At 40.4% G+C, this 27,026-nt stretch overlaps 1 protein-coding gene across 1 annotated transcript in view; it reads right to left on the bottom strand.

Annotated features, from left to right (window-relative positions):
• Positions 1 to 27,026, bottom strand: part of LOC126184750 (exopolyphosphatase PRUNE1) — a 188,149-nt gene that overhangs the window by 29,142 nt on the left and 131,981 nt on the right. The window contains exon 5 of the mRNA XM_049927290.1: positions 21,108 to 21,263. Within this exon, the coding sequence (XP_049783247.1) occupies positions 21,108 to 21,263 (156 nt within the window). The remainder of the gene's footprint in view (positions 1 to 21,107; positions 21,264 to 27,026) is intronic.

Genomic DNA, 27,026 nt, shown 5'->3' with positions numbered 1-27,026 from the left:
TTCACATTAAAATCACTGTCTGTGTTCTTTGCAGGAGCAAAGTTGGCTGTTATTTCAGGGAATAAAGAACTCCTGTCACCATCAAATGAGCATCTGCTACAAGATCTACACAAGCAGAATAATAATAATCAAAATGCAAATTGTTATCAGACACCACCACAAATACAAAATTACCAATGTTGTTCAACATAGTATACAGATCCTATCACAAGCTGTCACTTAGGTGGAAGAGTTTGAAGTTCTAATTATGGAAGTCAAAGGCCATTAAACAAATGCACACACAATCCACAAGGTGCCTGCTAAAATATCACACAAAATAGTAACTGATGATATCACACAATATAATAACTGATGATATCACACAGGAACCCAAAATCATAAGATTGACACAGCACTGCAAGAATGGGCCAAAGAAAATCACACAAGCGTCCTACATAACCCAAAACTACTACCATCATTCAAATGAAACAGACGGATCCTAATTTGATATTCATATACTTCAATGTATGAATGATATGTTTTACAAACTTTTGCTTTTTCTCCACCTCCAGTGACATAAGACTAAGTGCCAGTAAAAATGCCACGTCTTTCTTAACTGAAAGATACAGACTGAACCAAGGTGAAAGTCTGTGCTGAATGCCTGTGACCAGATTATTGGCCTAAATGCACAACAGCACTAGGAGCAAGAGGTTGGCGGGATAATCGCATCAACCACCTTTAAATTCTGGGAAAGATCCCTGGTACTCATTTGAACGTAGCTTGAGTGGACCTAGAGCCATCCTGGATGGACTTGAACGAGGAAAAATCCCTGCTCCTATCTGGGACTGAACCCAGGACCTCCAGGGCCAGTGTCTATGCTATTTCCTCTAGACTACCACAGCCAGTGACAGAACCAAAACATTATGACATTTTGATGTATGAGCTGAAAAGAACATAGAAATCTGTTTCCAGGGCAATGTATGAAAACAATGGAAATTCCTGAATGAAGCAATATGTCAAACAAGGGAAATGCAACCACTCAAATTAAGCAAATCCATACATGGGGCACAAACACACACTCCTGTGGCCATGGCAAGACTATTCAGTTTACCAACTTTCGAGCACTAGCTCTTTTTCTAACTAAAGTACACACATTCCTACATATTACCAAGACACCCAAATGTACACACCCATTGCCATTGTGAGTGTGTGTGTGTGTGTGTGTGTGTGTGTGTGTGTGTGTGTGTGTGAGAGAGAGAGAGAGAGAGAGAGAGAGAGAGAGAGAGAGAGAGCTAGTGTTTGAAAGGTAGTGTTAATGCTGGTTTCTGTTGCGTACCTCTGTGCTGCATGCATCAATCCGCTGTAGGTGAGTGGTTGCTTTTTCCCTTAATTTATCCATATATCCTGAGGAAGTATTACATGCACATAAAATAAAAAATAAGATTGAAGAACATGGATTGAAAATCAATAATCTTAACTCCAATTATTTGCAAGTAACTTTACCAATAATGTCTTAATTCTGTAAGATGACCTACTGATTATCTTCATACACTTAATGTTTTCTCCAATGGCACTATGTTTCCTTCTGAAGTTCTGAAGCATCAGTTTAGTGTCTGCTAAGATATATCAGTCATCTATTTCTGCAGGTCATTGTCACCTGTCTTTCTCTATTGCAACTCCAGTAAAGTCTTGTGGAAGCTCATTCTACAACAGGTACCTTTTACAAACAACTACAGGCAAAACAGACTGTGTAAAAATAAACCACTGCCCCAAAGTATTAATAAAACCACTTGTCTAATAATAGTACAACCCAAATCAATAGTCAATAAAATTATTGTTTACAATAAAAATGTACAGAAAGTTCTGGTGGAGAATAACTAATTATTTAGGAACAAAGGAGATGATTCACCTAAATGCAGAAGTGCTGCATCGTCGACAAAAGGTGTAGAGCTTTACTATGCTAGCTTCCTTTCTCATGCTGTAGGAGAAACACGTGCATGCGCGCGCGCGCGCGCGCGCACACACACACACACACACACGCACACACGCACGCACGCACGCCTGTCTCCATACATTGTGCTCATTCAACTGCCTACTCTTTCCTGGCCCATGGTGAATGTACATGAGTTAGGTGGGGTTGCAGTGTGGGGTGGGGGTGGGGTGAAGAATGGAGAGATGCGAGAGGCAGGGAGGGATTGGGGCGAAGCGTCTAGTTGCTCGTGGGAGAGTGGAGATTCATCCATGAGTTAGCTAGGAGTGCAGGTAGTGGCGGCATATGGCAGACGACTGAGCACCCAATTTCACAGACTAGGGAGGGGGTAATGGGAAAGGGGTGTTGTGACACACACACACACACACACACACACACACACACACACACACAAAATTTGGTGGGGAGGTGGGAGGTGGGGAGACAGCTAGTTACCTTAGGTTTAGGCCAGGGAGGTTACGGGAGCGAAGGATGTGCTGTAAGGATAGCTCCCATCTATGCAGCTCAGAAAAGCTGGTGGTGCTGGGGAGGGTCCAGATGGCACGGGTTATGAAGCAGCCATTGAAATTTCACTTCTTGTGCTCTTCTGCATGTTATGCAACTGAGTGCTCCACCTTGTTTTTGGCAACAGTTTGACATTGGTTGTTCATTCTGGTTGACAGCTGGTTGGTTGTCAGACCAATGTAAAACACTGTTCAGTCGTTGCAGCTGAGCTAGTATATAACTGGCTGCTTTCAGAGGTGGTCCGACCTCTGATGGGGTAGGATAAACCCGTGACTGGACTGGAGTAGGTGGATCGGGCAGGTCTTGCATCAGGAGCTTCCACAAGGGTATGATCCCTGTGGAAATGGATTGGGAGTGGGAGTGGCATTGTGATGGACTAGGATGTTGAGATGTAACACATCTTTGGGATGGGATGGAAGTAACTTGGTTAGGATGTTCCTCATTTCAGAGCATGATAGTCAATCAAAGCCCTGACGAAGGACGTGGTTCAGTCATTCCAGTCCTGGATAGTATTGGATGATGAGGGGGCACTTCTTTGTGGTTTGTTCTTCGGATGGATGTGAGGACCTACCCCAGCACACCTGAGAAAGCAGCTATGTTATATACCAGCTCCACTGCAACCACTGCACAGTATTTTACATTGGTATGACAACCAACCAGCTGTCAACTGGAATGAACGTCCAATGTCAAAAATTGCCAAAAACAAGGTGGACCACCCAGTCCACAACATGCAGCACAGCACGACATGTGAGATTTCAATGGCTGCTTCACAACCCGTGCCATGTGGATCCTCCCCACCACCAGCAGATTTTCTGAGCTGCACAGATGGGAACTATCCTTACAGCACATCCTTCACTCCTGTAAGGTCCCTGGCCTAAACCTAAGCTCTCTGTCCCCCACCCCCCACCAAATGGTGTGTGTGTGTGTGTGTGTGTGTGTGTGTGTGTGTGGAAGGGGGGAGGGAGCGGGGCGCACACACACAATACCCCTTTCCCATCACCCCACTCAATACACGTCAGCTAGTTGTGTGCTGCCATCTCATGTCCTAGTCTGTGGAATTAAGTGCTCAGCCGTCTGCCACATGTCCCCTCCACCTGTCCCCCCCCCCCCCCCCCAGTTAGCTCACAGACTGCTCTACACTCTCCCACAAGTGACTAGGCACTTCGTCCCAACCCCTCCATGCCTCCCGCCTCTCTCCATCTCTCACCCCACCCTACACTGCACCCCAACCTCAACCCACTACACTCACCATGGATCATGAGGCAGTCGAATAAGCACAATGGAGGGAGATAGGTGTGTGTGTGTGTGTGTGTGTGTGTTTCTCCAACAGCTTGAGAAAGGAATCCCATTGTGAAAGCTAGCAAAGTAAAGCTCTGTACCTTTTGTGTATGTATCTGTTGATGATGCAGCCACTTTTGCCTAAATTGTTTAGAATAAGAAAGAGATAGCTAAAATTCTATTTGAAGTCATGAAATTCTGACACTATTTAACATACTGAGAGCATACCAAGGTTCGTCTACAGAAATATATTTATTTGAAGAAAATTTATTTACCATTTCCATTATGAAGCATATTCTGTGTGTCTTGTGTAAAAAAACTAGAGGTTTCATTCAGACTTGCATATAGCCAGATGGTGACAAATAATACCACAATTTCAGCATTATTTTAATATCAATAGCTACTTTTTTTGGAACGCCACAATTATGCTATCTCCTCAACAGTTGCTTTTGGCATATAGCCAAAACAACTGAATAGTTAAATAATTCTATTTCCACTTTCCTGTAAATTTTGTCCTCTGTAGTTTTCACTATAATGATTTGCTGTTTCCTTCCACGAAAAGCAATTTCATATAATGCACTTTCCTTTTTTTAACCAATTTTAGTTGCTATCATTTACTCTCAGATGAAACTGTCAAAAAATTTACAAGACACGGATATTACAAGACCTTCTACACACAAAGCCTCATTTTCACAGCTGGAAACTAAAAAGTTTCAACAGCATGTTATAATATTGTAAAACAATTGTATACGTAAATTTGGAGAATTAAGACTCTATTAACAGGAGTAACAGTACCCTACACACTTCCCTTCATGCCCACACGTAACTACTCGGTCATCACTGAAAAACCAAACAATTTTCAACAACAACAACATTGAATATTTATATTTTGTTCAACTCAGTACCTGAATAAGTAAATAAACAACATCTCTAAAGTACCTTAGCACCTGAAATTACATCCATACTTTGCATATCACTGTCAAGTGCCCACAGAGGGTACAAGTGGAGGCTCATACACTGGTGTGCAAAACTTAAGAATGAAAGTAACTTTCACATGATGTGTCACTGCCAAGTAACATAGCTCATTGAAACTTGGACCATACACAGAAACAACTGCTAGAGCATACCACACATAGTAACTGAAATAAATATGCAATGTTCCTGGGTGCATTACAAATTCTCATCTCTTGCCATATGAGGGTAACTACAGCATTGCTGAACATGGCTGTTTTGGTGGTTGAGGTGTTGTGGTGTGGGAAGGCATAATATTGCAGTGGCATATTGACCTCTGAATCTCTGAACATGGTACACTAACCAATCAATGTTGTTATAACAGGATGTGTACACGGACGAGGAAAAAAAATTTCTGAACTTTTCCCAGATTTCCCGGTTAAAAATACATTTTCTCTTGGGTGAAAATACACTTTTTCTGTGTTAACTGACAGTCTACTTTCCCTCAGAACTGTAAAAGTTATCAGCCCTTTGCATGGATACAGTTTTTATACATCGGCGTAGAACTTCTCAGCACTTTAGAAAATGAAAGTGGGGGGGGAGGGGGGGGGGGACATTTTGGAAAGATCTTTGATCTGCAGCAACATGTACGCTGCGTATTTTCGTATTACGAAAGTATAAATGCGAATTCTACCAAACACTGCGTGTTACTTTCCGAGGCATTGAAATTGAGATTGTGATGCACTTTTGTAAGACAATTACAGCTCATGTCACATTATCTTGCCAGCCGATGACAGCGGATATTCACAGTATAGGACACGTGATGTAGTCAGCCAATAGCAACATCACTGTTATGTAGCGCAAACACACAAATAGGAAAAGTTAATGGTTTAAATTAATATACATATTGTTGCTACAAGGAAAGCAACTCATTCACATGTAATATTGATCTCCAAGATATGTGAGGACGTAGAACCACTGGCTCACCCCCCAACAATATCACTACCATACCACAGCGAGAACAACTGTGTATTTGCCTCATCAGTTCTCTGTAGTACGCGCTCCATGTTTCACGCATTGCGTATACGCTGCGAGAATTAAAGTATGCATAGTAAGTGATGGGAGTGCAAGTGATTATATATCGTTGTAATTACCATGCCCGCTCTCCACTACCTACAGATTAATAAGCTGCAAGAGAAGCTAAGCTTCCACATAAAATGTTGATCTTTTTTGCGTATGTTACATTTTAAGATACATCACACAAACGTGCCAGTAAAATGTTTAATAACGACATAAATCTCTGATCTTCTGGGCTCGAAATTCTTCTAAATGGCTCACCCTCAAAGACTTGATTTTTAAATGAGTCAAACACTGTGATTTATGAAATTCATCATACATAGTTCATCTTGCATAAAAGGAAAATGACTTTGAAAGTAAAGCCTAGTTTACACGACAACACAAGGCTGCAGGCAACTGTGCTACCAGCCACTGTGCATGTGTGTTTGCCCAACTCGTTGGTGAAACTACACACTTTCGGCATGTCCCAACTTTAGTGACAATAGTTGCAAGCGTTTTGAGGTTGTGTGTGTTCATAGTGTGTGGACAAACTGAAATATGAAGTGTGGAATGGAGAATAACATTTTCTTTTTGAATATCCATGCTTTGCATAGATGTTTGTGGGATTTCAGTGATGTGGATTACAAAAATAAGCAACATACTGCTGCTCCCGAGACTTGTCATGTGCAGTCAGAACATAGATGGCTTGACAACATCCAAGCTGCAGGGAAAAATTTACTGAATTAGGAGCAGATATACAACTGAATTAAGAAAAATGCAAGAAAGTACAATTCTGGCTGTGGGAATGCTCTAGTCTACAAGACTAAAATCCCATCATTTGAGCTGGCCGACACTTTTTTAAGGAATATTGTTGATGGGAGGGAAGGGTACACAAATCAAGAAGTTGAATTCTTTATTCAATATTCATGTATTTAAAACATCGTAGCAGTATTCCTCATTCACGTATGTTTGAATTTTGAAGTATTGCCACTGTACAGATTATCTTCATGACAGTAATTTGCAAACCATTCTCTTCTTAATGCAGCCTGCTTTGAATAATTATTGCTGTTAATATTAATAATTATTAGTGTTAATGTTAGTAAGTATTGGTGTTAATAATTATTGGTGTTAATGTTAATAATTATTGGTGTTAATGTTATTAATTATTCGTGTTAATGTTATTAATTATTGGTGTTAATGAAAAAGTGTCATCACCAACTAAAACTGCATCGTCTTAGTGTGCCAAATGTTCTCAATTGTAATGCACACAATGTGATATGTAATTTCAGTTCTGGTAACAGAGCTTCATGCATCACAGTATCTTTTCCTTATCGCATAATTAACTCTATTTAGAAGAAACATGAACAGTTCTGGTGACATTCTAAGATTATTAAAGGAACTTCTTGGATCTTCCATTATAAATTATTTTAGCAAGGTTGCTGAGCAACCGAGCTGCCATCTTTTCTTCATCCAGTCATGAATCAAAATACGTTTCTTATTTTTTTCTTATACAGCGATTCCACGCAACAAGCTTTAACTCCATCACAACTCATGCGACGTGTAGCTGCCGAAACTTTTATTTCAGACACGACTCAGGAACCCACAAAATGATGAAACTGAAGTGTATGCTGGCTTTGCCATGTCTACAGTCACATATGAAACCATTTGCACGCAACTCATTCCATACAACGAGTGGCGCAACCCAAAGTCGTTGTGTAAACTAAGCTTAATGCTTTTCAAACCACCATTCGCAATATTTTCCCACGACCTGTTAGAAATAGGTTCATTTCAGTAGTTGCCAGAGTGTCAGATAACAGGTGTCACCACGCTTGCACAGCTACAATGATGTAAGAAAGCCTGTATGTTCATATGTGTGAAACATCAAAAGATCTTACATTATGTCATAATAGAAACAAGACATCAGAGGAACTTCCTGCAGATTGAAACTGTGTGCCGACCGAGACTTGAACTCAGGACCTTTGCCTTTCGCGGGCAAGTGCTCTACCAGCAGGAGAGCTTCTGTAAAGTTTGGAAGGTAGGAGACGAGATACTGGCAGAAGTAAAGCTGTGAGTACCGGGCGTGAGTCGTGCTTCAGTAGCTCAGATGGTAGAGCACTTGCCCGCGAAAGGCAAAGGTCCCGAGTTCGAGTCTCGGTTGGGCACACAGTTTTAATCTGCCAGGAAGTTTCATATCAGTGCACACTCCACTGCAGAGTGAAAATCTCATTCTGGAAGACATCAGAGGGTACTCCAAGAGCATCAGAATTTCGTGAACCATACTAAAATGCATAATTCGGCTTCTATAGCACATTCGCCTGTCCAGATTCTCAATGAAGTAAGCCTCGATCTGATATTAAGCTTTTCAGTGTGGGTATTGGGATGTAAATTTTCTTGGAGTACCAGTACGGTATTATCTCATGTTTGGTTCTATATTATGACATAATGCTATATGTTCTAAAAGATGAAAATGTGCACTTGAAATCCAATGAACAGTAGAAACTAGCCAATAGCGAAGAATTAAACACTTCATTTCAAATAAATTGACTGCCTCAGCAGAGAAGATCAATAAAAGCCAAACGTCTTTTGCAAGCCAACAAAAACAACTTCAATGTTCTACAAGGTGATTTATGCTTGACTGTCAGAAAGGTGGAAATAAAATAAGATCTGAAACTAATAACATTTTAGCCCTCTGTAATTATGTGGATGTATTTTAATTCACTTGATAGCTCCTGGCCACAGACATTCGTTTTGTTTTAATTTGACGTGACAGCAGTAAATGAAGAGGAAACAGCAAAATCACTAAATGTAAACACGGGTCACATGGAGACTACGCACCTCCCAACTACAGCTCAGACTGCTCTGCATATCTGGCCCGTATCTATGATATTTCCGACCCCCCCCCCCCCCCCCAAGTGTTTGAGATAGGACGACAGAAATTCAAAAAAAATTGACTTTTAAAAAAATGTTCAATTTGTAGCACACATCTTCCTGAAGATGTCTGATACATAAAACTTATATGTTCGAGGAAATGTAATTTGGACTTAAGTCTGCCAAAGTACAGTGCCACACCTCTTCATACAGCATTCTTCTATCGCACGTCACTGTATTTCACTGTGTGGAATTCAAATCTGTATATATTGTAATGGATGCAATCAAACTATATTCACGACAGTGGAAATTAAAATGTCCTGTGGTGGCTCTCATGCTCACAGTTGGCAGTCAGCCAATTTCACATCCTGCCCCCCCCCCCCCCCTCTCTCTCTCTAATTAATACTGGATTGGATTATTTGTAACCGGGAGGATAAGAACTATCCAGAAAATTTGCACTCTTTATTGCCTATTAACTAATAATTTGCTTTTTGTGTGACATAAAATTAAATATAGGAAACATAAAGACAAGAGACAAGCAAGGCAGTACACATTTCTTCAATTCTTAGGTCTTAGCATTTTTTTCTCTCTTATCTTGCTACAGCTTTACATGGTGTGCTTTCCTTTCTGCAAAAGGATCTATTACTTCATCAAAGTACGTTAAATGTTTTGCTACATGAAAAATTGGAATGTCATTGTCTAATACTGAAAAAGCTGTTAATACGAATAGTACCCAAGACTAGTGAGATTTCTCGATCTGATTACGTCTATTTTGTCACTGTTTTCTAGGTGACACGAAATAGGCCTGTCAATATTGCAGCAATTGGAACACACACCAAATAAATACGACTGTTTTGGCATAAATGGTCATTTTTATAGCATGACAGATTAGAATTCACTTATTACCAATATCAAATGCCTATTACGCCTACTAAAAGCAAAAAGCTTTATGTAAGGAAATAGTTTCACATTTCATTCATATGCTCCAAGCTTCGCAAGCGTGAGACCGAAAAGTAGTAGTGGGAAATTTTTGTATAAATTTGGAATCGTCATATTCTTCCATAATATACCCCGTTTCCTCTCCTTCCTCGTTCTAACAAACGATCTTGTCATCACTAATTCTGTAACTATTCCTGCCAGTGTCAAGATGCATTCTCTGGTTTACTTCACTAACCCTGCCACAATCACCAGTTTAGTTATCCCGTGTTTATTCTCCTGTTAGGCATTACCATGTGTTAGTAAAACGCATTTTCTGCACTACTCACAGAATTGAACTTGAGTGGTTGCTAGCCGGGGCCTGTACAACTGACCCTTACTTGTGTAGTGATCTGAACAGAACTTTTCTGTCAAAATTTCATTTTCTTGGATAACCGAGAAGACAATACGTAATCTTTCTTATCTGTTATTCCTGTTAGTCGTTTATTTCCACTCTGGTAGTCTGAATCTATGAATTTTGCTAGTAATCATAAAAAGGCTGATTATTCGCAAACCCAGTCAACCACTTAACAAACAGCAATTGACATTCACCCGTTGAGCTTTATTCCGCTCAGCTCATATAGCCCTGTCCCCTTTAGTCTGTAGGAAAGTTTATTTCTAGATGCAACCAGGATTCCTCTGGCAGAGACTTCACAAACACTATGCATGCATTCAAAAACCAACTTATGATTCATTTAGAAATCAACTTAGAATGTGATCAAAAATGTTAAAAAAGCAACAGGGGTGCGATTCAAAATCATATGAATAATCAGTAGACCAATGTGCGCTGGATGCTGTGTGCTTTTTGAAACAAGGTATTTTTTCTTCAAGAATATGAATCCCCCCCCCCCCCCCAAATTGCCACCTGGGGCAGACACCCTGGTTTTCCTCCTCACCCCTAGATCCAGGCCTGCTGCGAGTGCGTGAATCTGGCAGCTTGAGTGCGCCAGTGAAATTTTTCCAAGTAGCATCTGCCTGCTTGCTGCTATTGCTTAAAGATCTTACTCGCATGCGACTCAACTGCGCATGAGCATGAGCCCGCTCGCAACTGCTCAAACAAATCCTTCTATGGCTATACTTCATTTAGTATTTATGGCAATGTTCTTATCATCTGCAAACAAAACAAACTTAGCATCTGGTAATGTTACTAGCGAAAGGTCATTGGTATACACATGAAAATGTAAGGGCCCTAATAGATGGAACCTTGGGGCACACCACGTTATTGGTTCCCAGCTAGATGGTACCTGATAGCTTAATACATGTCTCTTTCCTCTGACACCCTTTATTTTCTGTTGGAGATATACGATTTCAACCGTCCTGCACTATTTCCTGTTACACTGTAATGTTCTAATTTGCTTAAGGCCAGATTCTCTTCAAAATGGTTGAAAATTCGATTTTTATTGCATTTTTTAAAAGTAGATACACTATGAGATCAAAAGTGTCTGGACACCACTAAAAACATATGTTTTTCATATTAGGTGCATTGTGCTGCCACCTACTGCCAGGTACTCCATATCAGCAACATCAGTAGTCATTAGAGATCATGAGAGAGCAGAATGGGGTACTCCGCAGAACTCGTTGACTTCGAACGTGGTCAGGTGATTTGGTGGCACTTAAGTCATATGTCTGTACGTGAGATTTCCACACTCCTAAACATCCTTAGGTCCACTGTTTCTGATGTAATAGTGAAGTGGAAACGTTAAGGGACACATACAGCACAAAAGCATACAGGCCGACCTCATCTGTTGACTGACAAGAGAACACCGACAGTTGAAGAGGGTCGTAATGTGTAATAGGCAGACATCTATCCAGACCATCACACAGGAATTCCAAACTGCATCAGGATCCACTGCAAGTACTATGACAGTTAGGCGGGAGGTAAGAAAACAAGGATTTCATGGTTGAGCGGCTGCTCATAAGCCACACATCACACCGATAAATGCCCAACGATGCTTCGCTTGGTGTAAGAAGCGTAAACATTGGATGATTGAACAGTGGAAAAACATTGTGTGGACTGACGATTCACAGTACACAATAATGCGATCCGATGGCAGGGTGTGGGTATGGCGAATGCCCAGTGAACATCATCTCCCAGTGTTTGTAGTGCCAACAGTAAAATTTGGAGCTCGTGGTGATATGGTGTGGTCATGTTTTTTGTGGAGGGGGCTTGCACCCTTTGTTGCTTTGTGTGGCACTATCACAGCACAGGCCTACATTGATGTTTTAAGCATCTTCTTGCTTCCCACTGTTGAAGAGTAATTCGGGAATGGCAACTGCATCTTTCAGCGCAATCGAGCACCTGTTTATAATGCACGGCCTGTGACGGAGTGGTTACACGACAATAACATCCCTGTAATGGATTGGCCTGCAGAGTCCTGACCTGAATCCTAGAACACCTTTGGGATGTTTCGGAATGCCGACTTCATGCCAAGCCTCACCAACCGACATCGATACCTCTCTCAGTGCAGGACTCCATGAAGAATGGGCTGCCATTCCCCCAGAAACCTTCCAACACCTGATTGAATGCATGCCTGTGAGAGTGGAAGCGGTCATCAAGGCTAAGGGAGGGCTAACACTATATTGAATTCCAGCATTTCCGATGGAGGACACCACGAAATTTTAAGTTATTTTCAGCCAGGTGTCTGGATATTTTTGATCATATAGTGTGTGTCTAGAATATTAGGAGGAAAGAGTTTTTGAATATGTGCATTACAAAAATTTCTATAGCCCATTGTTTGAAGTAGTGTCACAGTCGCTGTAGGATGCTCTCAACTGGAGACACCTGGATCAGGTAGAAAACTTGTTGTGCCATAACGCACATTCACAGAACGATTTACACTGCAGTATGCATGCAAACATATTCAACAAAAAATCTGACATATAACGTGAGCAGGTTGCCACCTGCAGCATATCCAGCTCAGCCAGATCAGCCTTTCTTGCCAAGAAGAACTAGGGACTTGCTCTCCAGGAACAATTAAGAGTTAGAGGAAGGGTTGATCTATGGCTCTGAAATGCAGACTAAACATAAGTAATGAAAACACTTATTTTTGTCAAAATTGGTCAAAACATAATGGTTGGTCTGCCATATTGGATTAGCTGTTTTGAGTCTTGAAAATCTAAGTTCATATTAATGTTCAGTGACATCAAAAATATATAACATGTTGTGTTTATGCAAATTGAACTAATAATACGTATAAAAGTATTCCCTAAACCTTAAACAGGTTTTGCTTGAGAAATGATTTTTCAATATTGCATTCAGTATAAAATAAAAATGGTTCAACCTATTGACTTCTACCTTTAACCCCCCCAAAAATAAACAGTTTTCTTGGGAGCAGATACCTACAATGTATGAAATTTTTTAATATTAACTATATTTTGTAAAACCATAAATAGTGAAAAACACACAAAAATCAAACTCAAAGTTCAAGTTAGCACCATATCATTAAATTTAAGGTTATTTCATTGTGTTCAGGTATAAGCTCCCATAAATTTAATACAGTATCAACTGATGTTATTCATTTTTTATTTCAGATAACTTCTGAGGGGGTGCACTGCACGCAGTCTGTGTACTTCAAACTTGCAGGCCCTTGATCAAATCATAGCTACAGGCACACCATTTGCTTTTAAATTGAAAATCTAAAATGAAAGTTCAAAGTATGCTCAATCATAATCCCCAAATAGATCCTTTGTATGCCTTTTCATAGTCTCAAAAAATTTCCAAACTTTGCCTGTTTTTTGCTCATTTGAATGAGAATCTGGCCTTAAAAAGATATTGTGATTTACACAGTCAAATGCCTTTGACAGATCATAAAATATACCAGTAGCCTGTAATTTATTGTCTAATGAATTAAGTACATTCTCACTGTACATGTAGATAGCCTTCTCAATATCAGAATCCTTTAGAAATTTAAACTGTGACTTGGATAATATTTTATTTGTGATCAAATGCCTAAGATGATGACTGTATGTTATCTTTCCTACACTTTTTGAGAATGCAGGTAAAAGTGAAACTGGGTAAAGGTTTGATGGTATTTCTTTATCTCCTTTCTTATAAATGGCTTAACTTCAGCATACTTCCTTCAACCATTTAGGAAATGTTCTACAGAAAAATGGTCTACTGATAAAAGACTGGTTACACAAATAACTTAAAATGTCACAAAGAGGCACACTGTTTAATCAACTTCACTGACATTTTATCATAGCCACTAGAATTTTTTTATTTCAAGGCTTTTATGGTGGACATTACTTCTACCAGTGTTGCGAGGGCCAAACTCATATTACTGTGTTTGTGTGTAGTGACTGTTCTGAGATATTCCATGGCATAATCTACTGAACCTAACAACCCCATCTTTTCATCTTTTCAGTAACAGTTATGAAGTGCCTATTGAAAAGTTCGGCAACTCTGCACACATGTGTTACTCATGTGTCATTTACTCTTAATGTTAGTGCTCTTTTTCATTTCTGGTTCTACCAGTCTCTTTCTTCACTATATCCCATTTTGGCGATATTTTGTTATCTGATGTGACTATCCTTTTCTGATAATGCATTTGCTTTGATGTCCGTATTACCACCTTCAATATTTTGCTGTATGTTCTGTAATGATAAAATATAGCATTTACATCAGAGCTATTTCTGACATATGTAGTTTCCTTTTTGTCGTATAGGATACCTTTATTCCTTGAGTAATTTTTTTTTAGACTGATCTAATCTGCATTAGATCTGCAGTTTTCAAAGATGTAAAGGACATTATTAAGAAAAGTGTTGTCTTTCTCATTCATGCTATGAGCTTTGTATGCACCATTCCAATTCATGTCCTTGAGGAGTTTCCTAAAACAATCAATTTTTGGCTTACTGACTACCCTCTTGAAGATTTTATACCCTGATCACTATTTATTTTTAGCGAAAGGACCTGCTTGTCATGGTCTAAGAGGCTAATTATTATTGGTTTTATAATATAACTTTGTTCATTACACATTTCTATAAAGATATTATCAATGGCCATCTTTGAGTCCTTAGCTATTCTAATTGGAAAGCTAACAGTATGAATTAAGTTGAATGATAATGCTACAACTGCACTAAATTCTTTCAGGAAGAGTTTTCAAGAAAATCTGCATTAAAATCATCAGCAGCCACTAATTATTTCTTTTTTATTGTTAAATAGGCCAATATACCTTCAAAGTGATTTATGAACAGATTGAATTTACCTGCTGGTACTCAGTATACACTTACTATTAGGAATGATTTACTATGAAATTCTAGTTCTGTTACACATACTTCCATATGTTGCTCTACGCAAATTTTATGACTGTCTATGTTATTAAATTTATGACAATTCATGAGGAATGTGGCAACTCCTCCATCTTCATTTCTGCCCTACAAAAAAGAGAAGCTAACCTAAATCCTGCAACACTTAACACATCTACACCAGTGGTCGCATGATATTCAGAGAGGCTTATTATGTTAACTGAGTTGGATGACACTAATTCATCACTGCAGATAAGCAGTTAATTAATTTTACTACTTGGCCCTCAAATATTTTGATGCAGTAAAGGTAGTTGGTATTTCACACTGACTGAGATAAAACTGGGTGGAAATAAAATTTCTGCTGATCAGCAAAAAATTTTAACCAACTGCTGTGTTTGCTGACCCAATGTGCCAAAATTATGCTGTTGGGTCACTTTCACAAACTAAAGGTTCATTTCACAGTCCTGTCCTGCCTTAGAACTTGACTTCTTTCTGTCCTAATTATCATTTTAAAAAATTCTGCTCTATACCTGTGATCACTGATATTTTCCCACTCATAGCAGTGCTTCCCCCTTGAACTTTCTGCTGTTAGCCCAACCAGTTAACCCTTCCCTTTCCTGTTGAGATGTAGGTCATGCCAATACAGGATGGCACAGATATAAGTAGCCCACATAAGTCTAAAGGAAATGCAGTGAAATTACACAAACAAACAGCTGAAATGGACCTACCATTTATTTACAATGAAAAATGTAGAGAAAAATACATTTACAGAAGGTATTGAAAGTGACATCCTGCAACATCAATATACAGCCATGCATGTCCAAGCATATTCAGATACATCCAGCATAAAGTTCGGATGTTACACCACACCAAATGCCAGTTTTTTTTTTTTTTTTTTTTTAAATCATGGAGTGGTTGCTGACATACAGTGTTAGGGTTCTCCACTGTCCAGTACCTCGCATTCTGTGAATTAACGTGACTAGAAAGATGAAAGCATTCTTCATCATTCATGATGCAATGGGAAGGTTTGAACTAACCATCACTGGCGCTATTCAAAAGCCATGTTCAGTAATCTACATGTTTCTGACTGCTATTCTTCTGTAATTGCTGCACAATCATCACATGATATGGCTTCAAATTAACACTTTTCAATATCTGCTGGCAACTCCTTCTACTTACATACGCCTGTTGGGCCAATTTATGTGTAGACTACTTTGGGCTCTGAATAATTCTTCGGCGAATAACTTCTGGTGTGCGAACTGAGGCAACTCTTTGTCATTTTATATTTTGCACAGATCCATAGATATGCTGACTTTTTACAGACTCTGCATTGCTATCTTTGCTGGCAGTTCTCTATCCAGATATTTGACCCCAAAAATTTCTGAAGTTTCCTTAATCAAACCTGTTTTCACATATGCTTCCACAATTTCAATTCTTTCTTTAGTCAGGAAAGTCATCTGGCAGACTGCAAAGAGAAATGTCTACCTTCACTAATGAAATAAACTGAATGCTGACAGAAGAATGTTAACGTTCGTTATTGCATAAAACTGTCCAGCATTGCAGCTATTTACCTTCTTTCAGAAGCCGGAATATTGCATTCGCATTCAAAGAGGACAACAGCTACTTTTAACTATTCCACCCTGTATCATCTCACCTACCAAGAGAAGCAACACCAACAAGTGACCTTCCACCTGACCCAAGCAGCTGTTCCAACTCCCAGTTAACTCTCCTGACAGAGGTATTCAAATGATGTCTTGATGCTGATGCAATCTTTATTAGGTCACACTTTATACTCACTTTATACTGTACCCAGCATCTCTGCAAATACTGTTGCTGGCCCACCCACAATAACTACAGTATCTTTCTTGGTAAAGTCATTACAGAGGAAACCTAAATCCTCTATCACCTGACACGGACCTACACTACGTTTAAAAAATGCAAAGTACCCATTGTTGTCTCTTGTAACCTCACACCCTACTAAGAACCAATTCTAGCCTTTTGTAACATCCAGGGGATCATTGTGGATCACAATAACTTCAGTGCAATTATTGTCTTTGAATGAAAGTGTCATTTCTGTTAAAAATTTCATTGAATTATGTTACTTTGCCTGACACATCATGGGAGTTACTTTCATCCTTAAGTTTTGCACACCAGTGTGTCATATTTCTAGATTCCTCATCTAAAATGGATTCTTGAAACTTCGTTAAATAGGTTTTTGCAGTACAGTTATGTCTATCTTCAAGCATATGCCAGTTCAGCTTTTCTAGCATTTCCACGGCACTCTGTCATGAGTCAAACAAACCTGTGACTCTTCTTGCTGCAATTTTTTTGTCTATATTCTGTTAGTCCTATCTGGTATGACTCTACACACTTGAGCAATATTCTAGTGGAGATCGCAAAAATACTTTGTATGCAATCACTTTTGTAGACTAAGTCTTTTTTTCCAGTCTCTTACCAACGGATTGATGTTTGTCACCTGCTTTACCTAATACTGAACTCATGTGAACATTCCATTTCATATCCCCATGCAGTATTGGATCCAGACATTTGTATAAATTGACTGATTCCAACTGTGACTCCAAGTTATTTAGATATTACTTCATTTGAGAACTATCATCTGTAAAAAGTCAGAGTTTACTATTTAAGATTGCCAATCAAGTCATTAACATATAACATGAACAGTAAGTCTCATAGGAGGAGGATACCAACAGTTGTAATACCTCCCAAAAAAATTTTTTTTTTTTTTACAGTAGAGTCTCGATAGTTTTGAGTGTCCAATAATCCGAGCCTCTTTTTTTTAAAAAAAAAGGTTGCAACGATCTAACTTCTTTTTTTTTTTTACTGATATGATAAATAATGAAAACATCATTGCAACAGATAGACAGGGAGAGTACAGCTCAGTGACAAAGCAGACAACAATGCAATCAACACTAACGATTAGCTCACTGCCCTGTTGCATGAACATCTGTTATCAGTCTGGCACGAAATACCCCGACTGCTGCTGGCTGCTACCGATCAAACCTGGGGAGTTCATACATTGCTGTAGTTCCCAGTACCTGTACTGTACAGTGTTGTGTCGTTTTGTTTGTTGACTGTGTGTTCTGTTGTACACCTTACAAAGATGAGTGCTTTAACAAAAAAGAGGAAATTTGTGCCTTTGCATCTAAAATTAGAAGCACTAAGACGACTTGACAAAGCTGAAACAATAAAAAAAACTTGCTCTCGAATATGGTGTCGGTGAAGTTACTGCTGGTGACTGGCGAAGAAACAGACTTAAATTGGAACAGTTTTTTTTTCACAGAAATGCTCACACGAATCTCTCAGTCGAAGAAGTATAAAGAAGTCAGACTTCGAAAAAAAAGTGAGGCATTGTTCATGTGGTTTACCCAACAGAGACAGAAGGGTACTCCAATTTCTGGCCCAGTCTTGCAAGAAAAAGCTTTGTTTTTCAGAAACCAGCTGCAGGAAGGAGATGAAAATTTCGCCGCTAGTGTGGGCTCACTCGACAAGTGGAAGAAGAGGTATGGAGTGCGTCAACTAGACATATGTGGAGAAAAACTCTCTGGTGATGCTCAGGCTGTTTCAAAACTTATCATCGAGTTTAAAAAAATCATAACTGACTAAAATTTGTCTAATGAACAAATATATAACTGTGACGAAACTGGGCTAAATTTTAAAATGTTACCAGCGAGAACACCTGCTTCTTGTGAAGAAAAAAGTGCTCCTGGGTACAAAAAAAAAGCAAAGAGTGGCTCACAGTTATGGCAGCTTCAAATACAACTGGAAACCACAAACTAAAACTAGTTGTGATTGGGAAGTCTGCCAAGCCAAGAGTATTCAAGAATGTATCCATCTCAGCTCTTCCAGTTGTCTATACACATCAGAATAATGCCTGGATGAATCAGGAAATCATCAAGAACTGATTTTTAACTCATTTGTACCTGACTGCAAGAATTTTTTAAAAGAAAGGGGACTGCCATGCAAAGCAATTTTGCTCATGGATAATGCGTCCTCACATCCAAGTGCAGGAGAACTGCAGTGCGACGGTATCCGTGCCTTGTTTTTCCCACCAAACGTTACGTTACGTGACTCATTCAGCCCATGGATCAGGGCGTTCTTTTTTTTTAAAAAAAAAAAAAAAAAAAACGACGGCGATTGCTACAGTCAATCCTGCATTCCGAAGACAACGAAAGCATTGTATGAGCTTTGAAGAAAGTGACTTTGAAGGAGGTCATGAACTGGATTAGCGAATCTTGGAGCGAAATAAAGTCAGACACAATTTCTAAGTTATGGAGGAAAATTCTACAGGAAAGTATGCCAGACACAGAAACTGAAGATTTAGCAGATGGGGACGACCAACCATTGTGTAATTTAATCAGAAGATTGCCAGGGTGTGACGAGGCAGAAGAGGTGGAAGTAGGCGAGTGATTAAATTCGGATGAACAATTGGAAGTGACAAACTCTTCTATAATTGACATGGTTAACATTCTATCACAGTGTGAGAGTGACGAGGATGACGAGGCAGAGGCTGCACCGATGATGAGTCACACTGATTGCTACGGTGCTCTCGAGGCAGCCATATGCTACTTGGAACAACAGCCTGAGGCGACACCAATTGACCTACTGCTCCTGAGATGGTGGCGTGACATTGCCACGAGGAAACGTTGCAGCTTCGCTAAACAAAAGACACTTCACTATTACCTGTCTAAATAAATAATTATTGTTATTCTGCCAATGCAAACGCATGTGTAAATACTTTATTAAAATAAAAGTTCATATTTTGACCTGTATTACTTACAATACCATAATATTTCTTTTTCCCATTTAAATTTCAATAGTCCGAGTTTTCGATAGTTCGAGGTGGTTCCGGTCCTGTTCACCTTGAACTATCAAGACTCCACTGTATTTAAGCAATCAGTTTCAACGCTTCATTGTCATCATCTTCAGGCCGTTATATGAAAAACAAATGGAGACATTTAAACACTGGCGCACATAGAAGAGGTATGCTAAACTGAACTGGAAACCGTGGACTTCCATTCACTTACATATATACTCCAGACACATGACAACAACTGGGCTGCACATGTCAAATAAATAGACGCACACGGTATCCAGTTTAATATGGTGCCTATTCTATCTGCACCAATGTTTGGATGTCTCCATTCATTTTTCATTTATAGGCCTCAAGATGACACTAATGAAGCATCAAAATTGGCTGCCAATTTTTTTTTTTTTTTTTCCACAAAGATTGGTATCCTTTTTCTATGAGTTATTGATCAGCCACAGTTCCACATCCACATTAATATGATGTATAACAACTGAGCAGTAATGGTCTGAACACACTTCCCTGAGACACCCTTATACCGTAGTTAATTCTACATCAGCTACAGCCATGCTATGTGCTTCCTATTGAGAAATCCTAAGTCCGCTCACTGACTTTATTTCATAGCAAATATGACTGTTCTTTTGTTAATAAGGGTTGGTGTGGTATCAAGTCAAATACTTTTTCAAAGCCAAAAAATATGGCATATACATGAATGTCATCATCCATGGCTTTCAGGCCATATGTGAAAAGTCCGAGTTAGGTTTCACATGTCCAATGTTTTCAGAATTAATGTTTGCTTGGATGGAAGAGAATATGTTTTCAGAGTCTACAACAAATGGATATCAACAGTAGTTTTGTGGATCATTTGAAGCTTTTTTTTTTTTTTTTTTTTTTTTTTTGACATCATTACATTTGTTCCCACAACATAAAATACTGTATTATGTTACTATGTAGGCTGCTTCTGATAGGAAGGAATGCTTTTGAATGAAAGGAAGATAATTAGGTTTTAACACCTCAGTGACAATGAGATAGAAATGGACCACAAGCTTGGATTGGGGAAGTAAATCATCTCACATGGCCTTTCAGAGGAACTAATCCAGAAGTCACCTTAAGGAAATCACTGAAAACTTACATCTGGATTCACTGACAGGGCTTTGAAAAGTCATCCTCTAGAATATGATCTCAATATCTTACAATTACACCACCTCACTTGATGAGAATGCTTGCAACTTACACTACTGTTGGAACATGAAGTGAAGAAATAAACTCACTTTCTCTTAGACCTCATACTTGTTCAATAGTTAAGTTTTATACCTCAAATGAAAGCATTATCAAACACTGAATATGAAACATATAACACAAAACAGCTCCAGCATTCTGAAACAAAATCCACACTAGTAGATCTGACAGTATATAGATATATCTTTAAATGCATACCACTTTAAGCAAACTTCTTTCTTGCGAAAAAATTGCAATCTCTCTCTTTAATTCACTGCCTAATTTGGATACTCCTAAAATCACAACAGCTTTATACTGGTGACTCTCAGCAAATCTCTCTACTTCTTCTTCTGCATCTGACATGCCCAAGAAGTCCTGAAAATAAGTCTATATCAACCAAAAAATGCATTTACATGTACATAGTCAAAACATTATTATGAAATAACTGTAATTGGCAATATTACAATAAAAAGACTAACATGATGAAAAAATTGTAAAATAACAACACATATTTGACAGAAATGATGGAAAATGCATTCATGTCTTGGACTAGTTTCATTCCTGAATTCAAACTTTGCTACCTGGTTTTATCAGCCTAGGAATCATAGTATAAAGCTGATATGAGTGGTGCATTACCCACCTAATGGAGTACACACAAAGCATAAAATGATTATTTCTTGGCCATACGCACAGCATCACCTGTGAAGTCAAGGGGAAATAACTCTCAGAACTGTACTCTTCATAGCTACCCTGTAAACCTCTCTCTGACACCTACAATCAATCAAAATAAACTACCTCAAAGAAAGGAAGCACCAAGATGGTGGGGAAGAAATGAAATGAAAATTCACAGGTTGAGAGGTATAAAACATTACTCAGTGATTACAAAGTCAAGACAAATTTACAAATAACTGGGCTATTGGTATAACGCTGCAACCTCCTCTGGCCTTGGTGCATGCACCGATTCAGTTGGGAAGGGTGTCATAAAGTCATTATATCCATTGCCGAGCCAAGCTGGCCCACAACGGTTGTAACTGGTCCACAGTATCCTGGGTACTGGCACTGGGATGAAGCTGATGCCTGAGCTGGTCCCACACTTTCTATCAGGGACAGATCTGGAGATCATTCTGACCACAAGGGTATCTCAACCTCATGCTGACAGCTCAGAGAGCATGTTATGGTCTTAGGTGGAGATTTCAATTTACCAGATATAGACTGGGACACTCAGATGTTTAGGACGGGTGGTAGGGACAGAGCATCGAGTGACATTATACTGAGTGCACTATCCGAAAATTACTTCGAGCAATTAAACAGAGAACCGACTCGTGGAGATAACATCTTGGACCTACTGATAACAAACAGACCCGAACTTTTCGACTCTGTAAGCGCAGAACAGGGAATCAGTGATCATAAGGCCGTTGCAGCATCCCTGAATATGGAAGTTAATAGGAATATAAAAAAAGGGAGGAAGGTTTATCTGTTTAGCAAGAGTAATAGAAGGCAGATTTCAGACTACCTAACAGATCAAAACGAAAATTTCTGTTCCGACACTGACAATGTTGAGTGTTTATGGAAAAAGTTCAAGGCAATCGTAAAATGCATTTTAGACAGGTACGTGCCGAGTAAAACTGTGAGGGACGGGAAAAACCCACCGTGGTACAACAACAAAGTTAGGAAACTACTGCGAAAGCAAAGAGAGCTTCACTCCAAGTTTAAACGCAGCCAAAACCTCTCAGACAAACAGAAGCTAAACGATGTCAAAGTTAGCGTAAGGAGGGCTATGCGTGAAGCGTTCAGTGAATTCGAAAGTAAAATACTAGGTACCGACTTGACAGAAAATCCTAGGAAGTTCTGGTCTTGCGTTAAATCAGTAAGTGGCTCGAAACATCATGTCCAGACACTCCGGGATGATGATGGCATTGAAACAGAGGATGACAAGCGTAAAGCTAAAATACTAAACACCTTTTTCCAAAGCTGTTTCACAGAGGAAGACCGCACTACAGTTCCTTCTCTAAATCCTCGCACCAACGAAAAAATGGCTGACATTGAAATAAGTGTCCAAGGAATAGAAAAGCAACTGGAATCACTCAACAGAGGAAAGTCCACTGGACCTGACGGGATACCAATTCGATTCTACACAGAGTACGCGAAAGAACTTGCCCCCCTTCTAACAGCCGTGTACCGCAAGTCTCTAGAGGAACAGAAGGTTCCAAATGATTGGAAAAGAGCACAGGTAGTCCCAGTCTTCAAGAAGGGTCGTCGAGCAGATGCGCAAAACTATAGACCTATATCTCTGACGTCGATCTGTTGTAGAATTTTAGAACATGTGTTTTGCTCGAGTATCATGTCGTTTTTGGAAACTCAGAATCTACCATGTAGGAATCAACATGGATTCCGGAAACAGCGATCGTGTGAAACCCAACTCGCTTTATTTGTTCATGAGACCCAGAAAATATTAGATACAGGCTCCCAGGTAGATGCTATTTTTCTTGACTTCCGGAAGGCGTTCGATACAGTTCCGCACTGTCGCCTGATAAACAAAGTAAGAGCCTACGGAATATCAGACCAGCTGTGTGGCTGGATTGAAGAGTTTTTAGCAAACAGAACACAGCATGTTGTTATCAACGGAGAGACGTCTACAGACATTAAAGTAACCTCTGGCGTGCCACAGGGGAGTGTTATGGGACCATTGCTTTTCACAATATATATAAATGACCTAGTAGATAGTGTCGGAAGTACCATGCGGCTTTTCGCGGATGATGCTGTAGTATACAGAGAAGTTGCAGCATTAGAAAATTATAGCGAAATGCAGGAAGATCTGCAGCGGATAGGCACTTGGTGCAGGGAGTGGCAACTGACCCTTAATATAGACAAATGTAATGTATTGCGAATACATAGAAAGAAGGATCCTTTATTGTATGATTATATGATACCGGAACAAACACTGGTAGCAGTTACTTCTGTAAAATATCTGGGAGTATGCGTGCGGAACGATTTGAAGTGGAATGATCATATAAAATTAATTGTTGGTAAGGCGGGTACCAGGTTGAGATTCATTGGGAGAGTCCTTAGAAAATGTAGTCCATCAACAAAGGAGGTGGCTTACAAAACACTCGTTCGACCTATACTTGAGTATTGCTCATCAGTGTGGGATCCGTACCAGATCGGGTTGACGGAGGAGATAGAGAAGATCCAAAGAAGAGCGGCGCGTTTCGTCACAGGGTTATTTGGTAACCGTGATAGCGTTACGGAGATGTTTAACAAACTCAAGTGGCAGACTCTGCAAGAGAGGCGCTCTGCATCGCGGTGTGGCTTGCTCGCCAGGTTTCGAGAGGGTGCGTTTCTGGATGAGGTATCGAATATATTGCTTCCCCCTACTTATACCTCTCGAGGAGATCACGAACGTAAAATTAGAGAGATTAGAGCGCGCACAGAGGCTTTCAGACAGTCGTTCTTCCCGCGAACCATACGCGACTGGAACAGGAAAGGGAGATAATGACAGTGGCACGTAAAGTGCCCTCCGCCACACACCGTTGGGTGGCTTGCGGAGTATAAATGTAGATGTAGATGTAGATGTAGAGAGATATAAGCCACGTGTGGACAAGCTTGTCCTATTCAAAAATGGCACTATGAGGTTATCAAAAAAGGACGCAGGATGTCCATGATGTACCACTGGGGAGAGTACCCTCAAAAATCACTGTCAAATAGGACCGGAAGTCATACCACATGATCTCCCACACCATGACACCAGGAGTAGAACAGCTGTGCCTTTCCAAAACACTGAAAGAATGGGATCTCTCCCCAGGTTGCCTCCATACTTTCTCACAATGGTCACCCGTGGCAGTGCGGAACTGTGACACATTGCTGAAGACAATGCAACATCGTTCACCAGCAGTCCATGTTTCCTGACACGGCACCACCTACAAATGCAGCTGTCTATGATATCTTGTTAATGGCAGCCTATGTATGGGATGGTAATCTCCTAGTCCACTTGCAGTTAACCTCTGAATAATGGTGCAGGAAGACACAATGTGCTGCAGGGAGTAAATTACCGTTTCTCAGATGGCAAATGCAAATGTGAAGTGGGTACAATATGTTTGGAGCACAATAAGGTGAACCTCCCTTCTAGCGATCAGTCATGGTCAGCTGGAACCTCAATTTCAAGCATTCTTGCCTTCATGTTCTCATATAGTACATCACCAGACCACTGTCACAACCCAGGGGGGTGGGGGGGGGGGTGGAATGGTTCTACAGGATATACTCAATTTTTGCACAGATATGCCAACTGGAGTAAAGACTGCAAGCTTTGTTTGTAAGATGGGAGTGGTGCTTACTTAAGCAGCTTCAGAAAGGGACTTTATTGTGATCCTCTAATCGCAATTCATTTATGAAACTGCACTGGGTGTGAATTTCTTGACCTCTGCTGTTAAACAAATAATTACAGGGAATCATATGATAGGCAATAAGTGCAAGATGTATAGAAAGTAGCACGTGACACTTGGGAAAGCTGGTCTGCACTGTACATGGACTACGCAGAAAGTAACATCTGCCGCAATTTTAAAGGAGAGAACTGAAACCCATGTGAGAAGGTCCATGCACAGGCACGCCATATAGCAGCACCCTGGAGCTGCTGCTCTGCAGAGGCCATCAAAGAGAAACTAACCCAAATGTAGAAATCATCCATCCACACACAGAGCAGGGGTGACCAAAGGACCGACGGAGGCCACAAGTCCACCTATAGCAACGAGGAAAAGAAGTACACTCAATACGGAACCATGTGGGATGCCATTCTCCTGGGTCCATGGAGAACTGGAAACAGTACCAACCCGAATGCTGATCGATCGATGGAACAGGAACTGGCGGATAAAAATCAGGAATGGGCCCTGATGAACCCACTGTTGAAGTGTAAGAAAGATATGATGGCGCCAAGCCATGTCACAGGCACTGTGAAGGTTGAAAAATACTGCAACCAAATGGCGGCCCTGGGAAAAAGCCTGCCGAACTGCGGATTCCAAGCAAAGTAAATGATCGTTCAGAGACCGTCCCTCTCAGAAGCCACACTGGTAAGGGGATAATAGATCCCGAGACTCAAGAACCCAATTGAGCCGACGGGCTACCATCCATTCAAGTAACTTGCAAACCACGTTTGTCAGACCAACTGGCCGATAGCTTTCTTACCAGGCTTTAGGACGGGAACCACAATGCTATTCCTCCATTGAGAAGGGAAGTCACCCTGGAGCGAAATACAGTTAAGCACCAGGAGAAGATGATGTCGTTGTGGAGCACTGAGATGTTGAAGCAACTGATTATGAATGGAGTCTGGGCCAGGAGCCGTATCATGAGAAGAAGAAAGTGCGGCAAGAAGTTCCCATTCAGTACAAAGTTCGTTGTAAGATTCTGACTCAAAAGGGATAAAACACAAGGCAGAAGCTTCGGCCCGCTGTTTCTGGTGAAGGAAAGCAGCCAGATAGGATGATGCTGATGCTGTTGCACAATTGGTCGCAAGATGTTCATTAAGAATCAATGGGTCCGTGCAAAGGCCATCCGGGAGGGCAAGGCCTGAGAGGGTAGACTACCAATGGAAACCTTGGAGAGAGCAAAGTGTAGCCTATACACGTGACATAGGGACAGTAGAACCGAGGGAAGAAACAAAGTGTTCCCAACATACCTGTTTGCTCCGTTTGATTAAGTAACAGGCTTTGGCGCAAAGGCCTTTAAAGGTAATAAGATTGGCAGCGGAAGGGTGCCTCTTAAGGTGTTGCAAAGCTCAACGGCGATCACAGATGGCAATGGCAATGACCGTACTCCACCACGGGACCTGCCAGAGGTGGAACGGTCCAGATGAGCGTAGAGTAGCAAGGCTAGCAGTGCGTACAATCACATCAGACACATTGCGTAGGACGTCATCAATACAACCTGACAGAGGGGGAGAAAAAACTACCTGCACAGTACATAGAAGCCAATCGGCATGTTGGAAAGACCAACAAGGTAACCTGTCCATCAGGGAGTGAGAGAACCAACAGGAAGTGGTCACTATTGCAAAGGTCATCGTGTGATGACCAGTGTAAGGAAGGGAGGAGGGAGGGAGAATAAAGGGAAAGATCAAAGGTAGAAAAGGTACCATGGCCAGCACTGAAATGG

Source organism: Schistocerca cancellata, chromosome 4 (genome assembly GCF_023864275.1).
Source record: "Schistocerca cancellata isolate TAMUIC-IGC-003103 chromosome 4, iqSchCanc2.1, whole genome shotgun sequence".
Classification (NCBI taxonomy): domain Eukaryota; kingdom Metazoa; phylum Arthropoda; class Insecta; order Orthoptera; family Acrididae; genus Schistocerca; species Schistocerca cancellata.
This window is presented reverse-complemented; position numbering and strand designations above follow the sequence as displayed.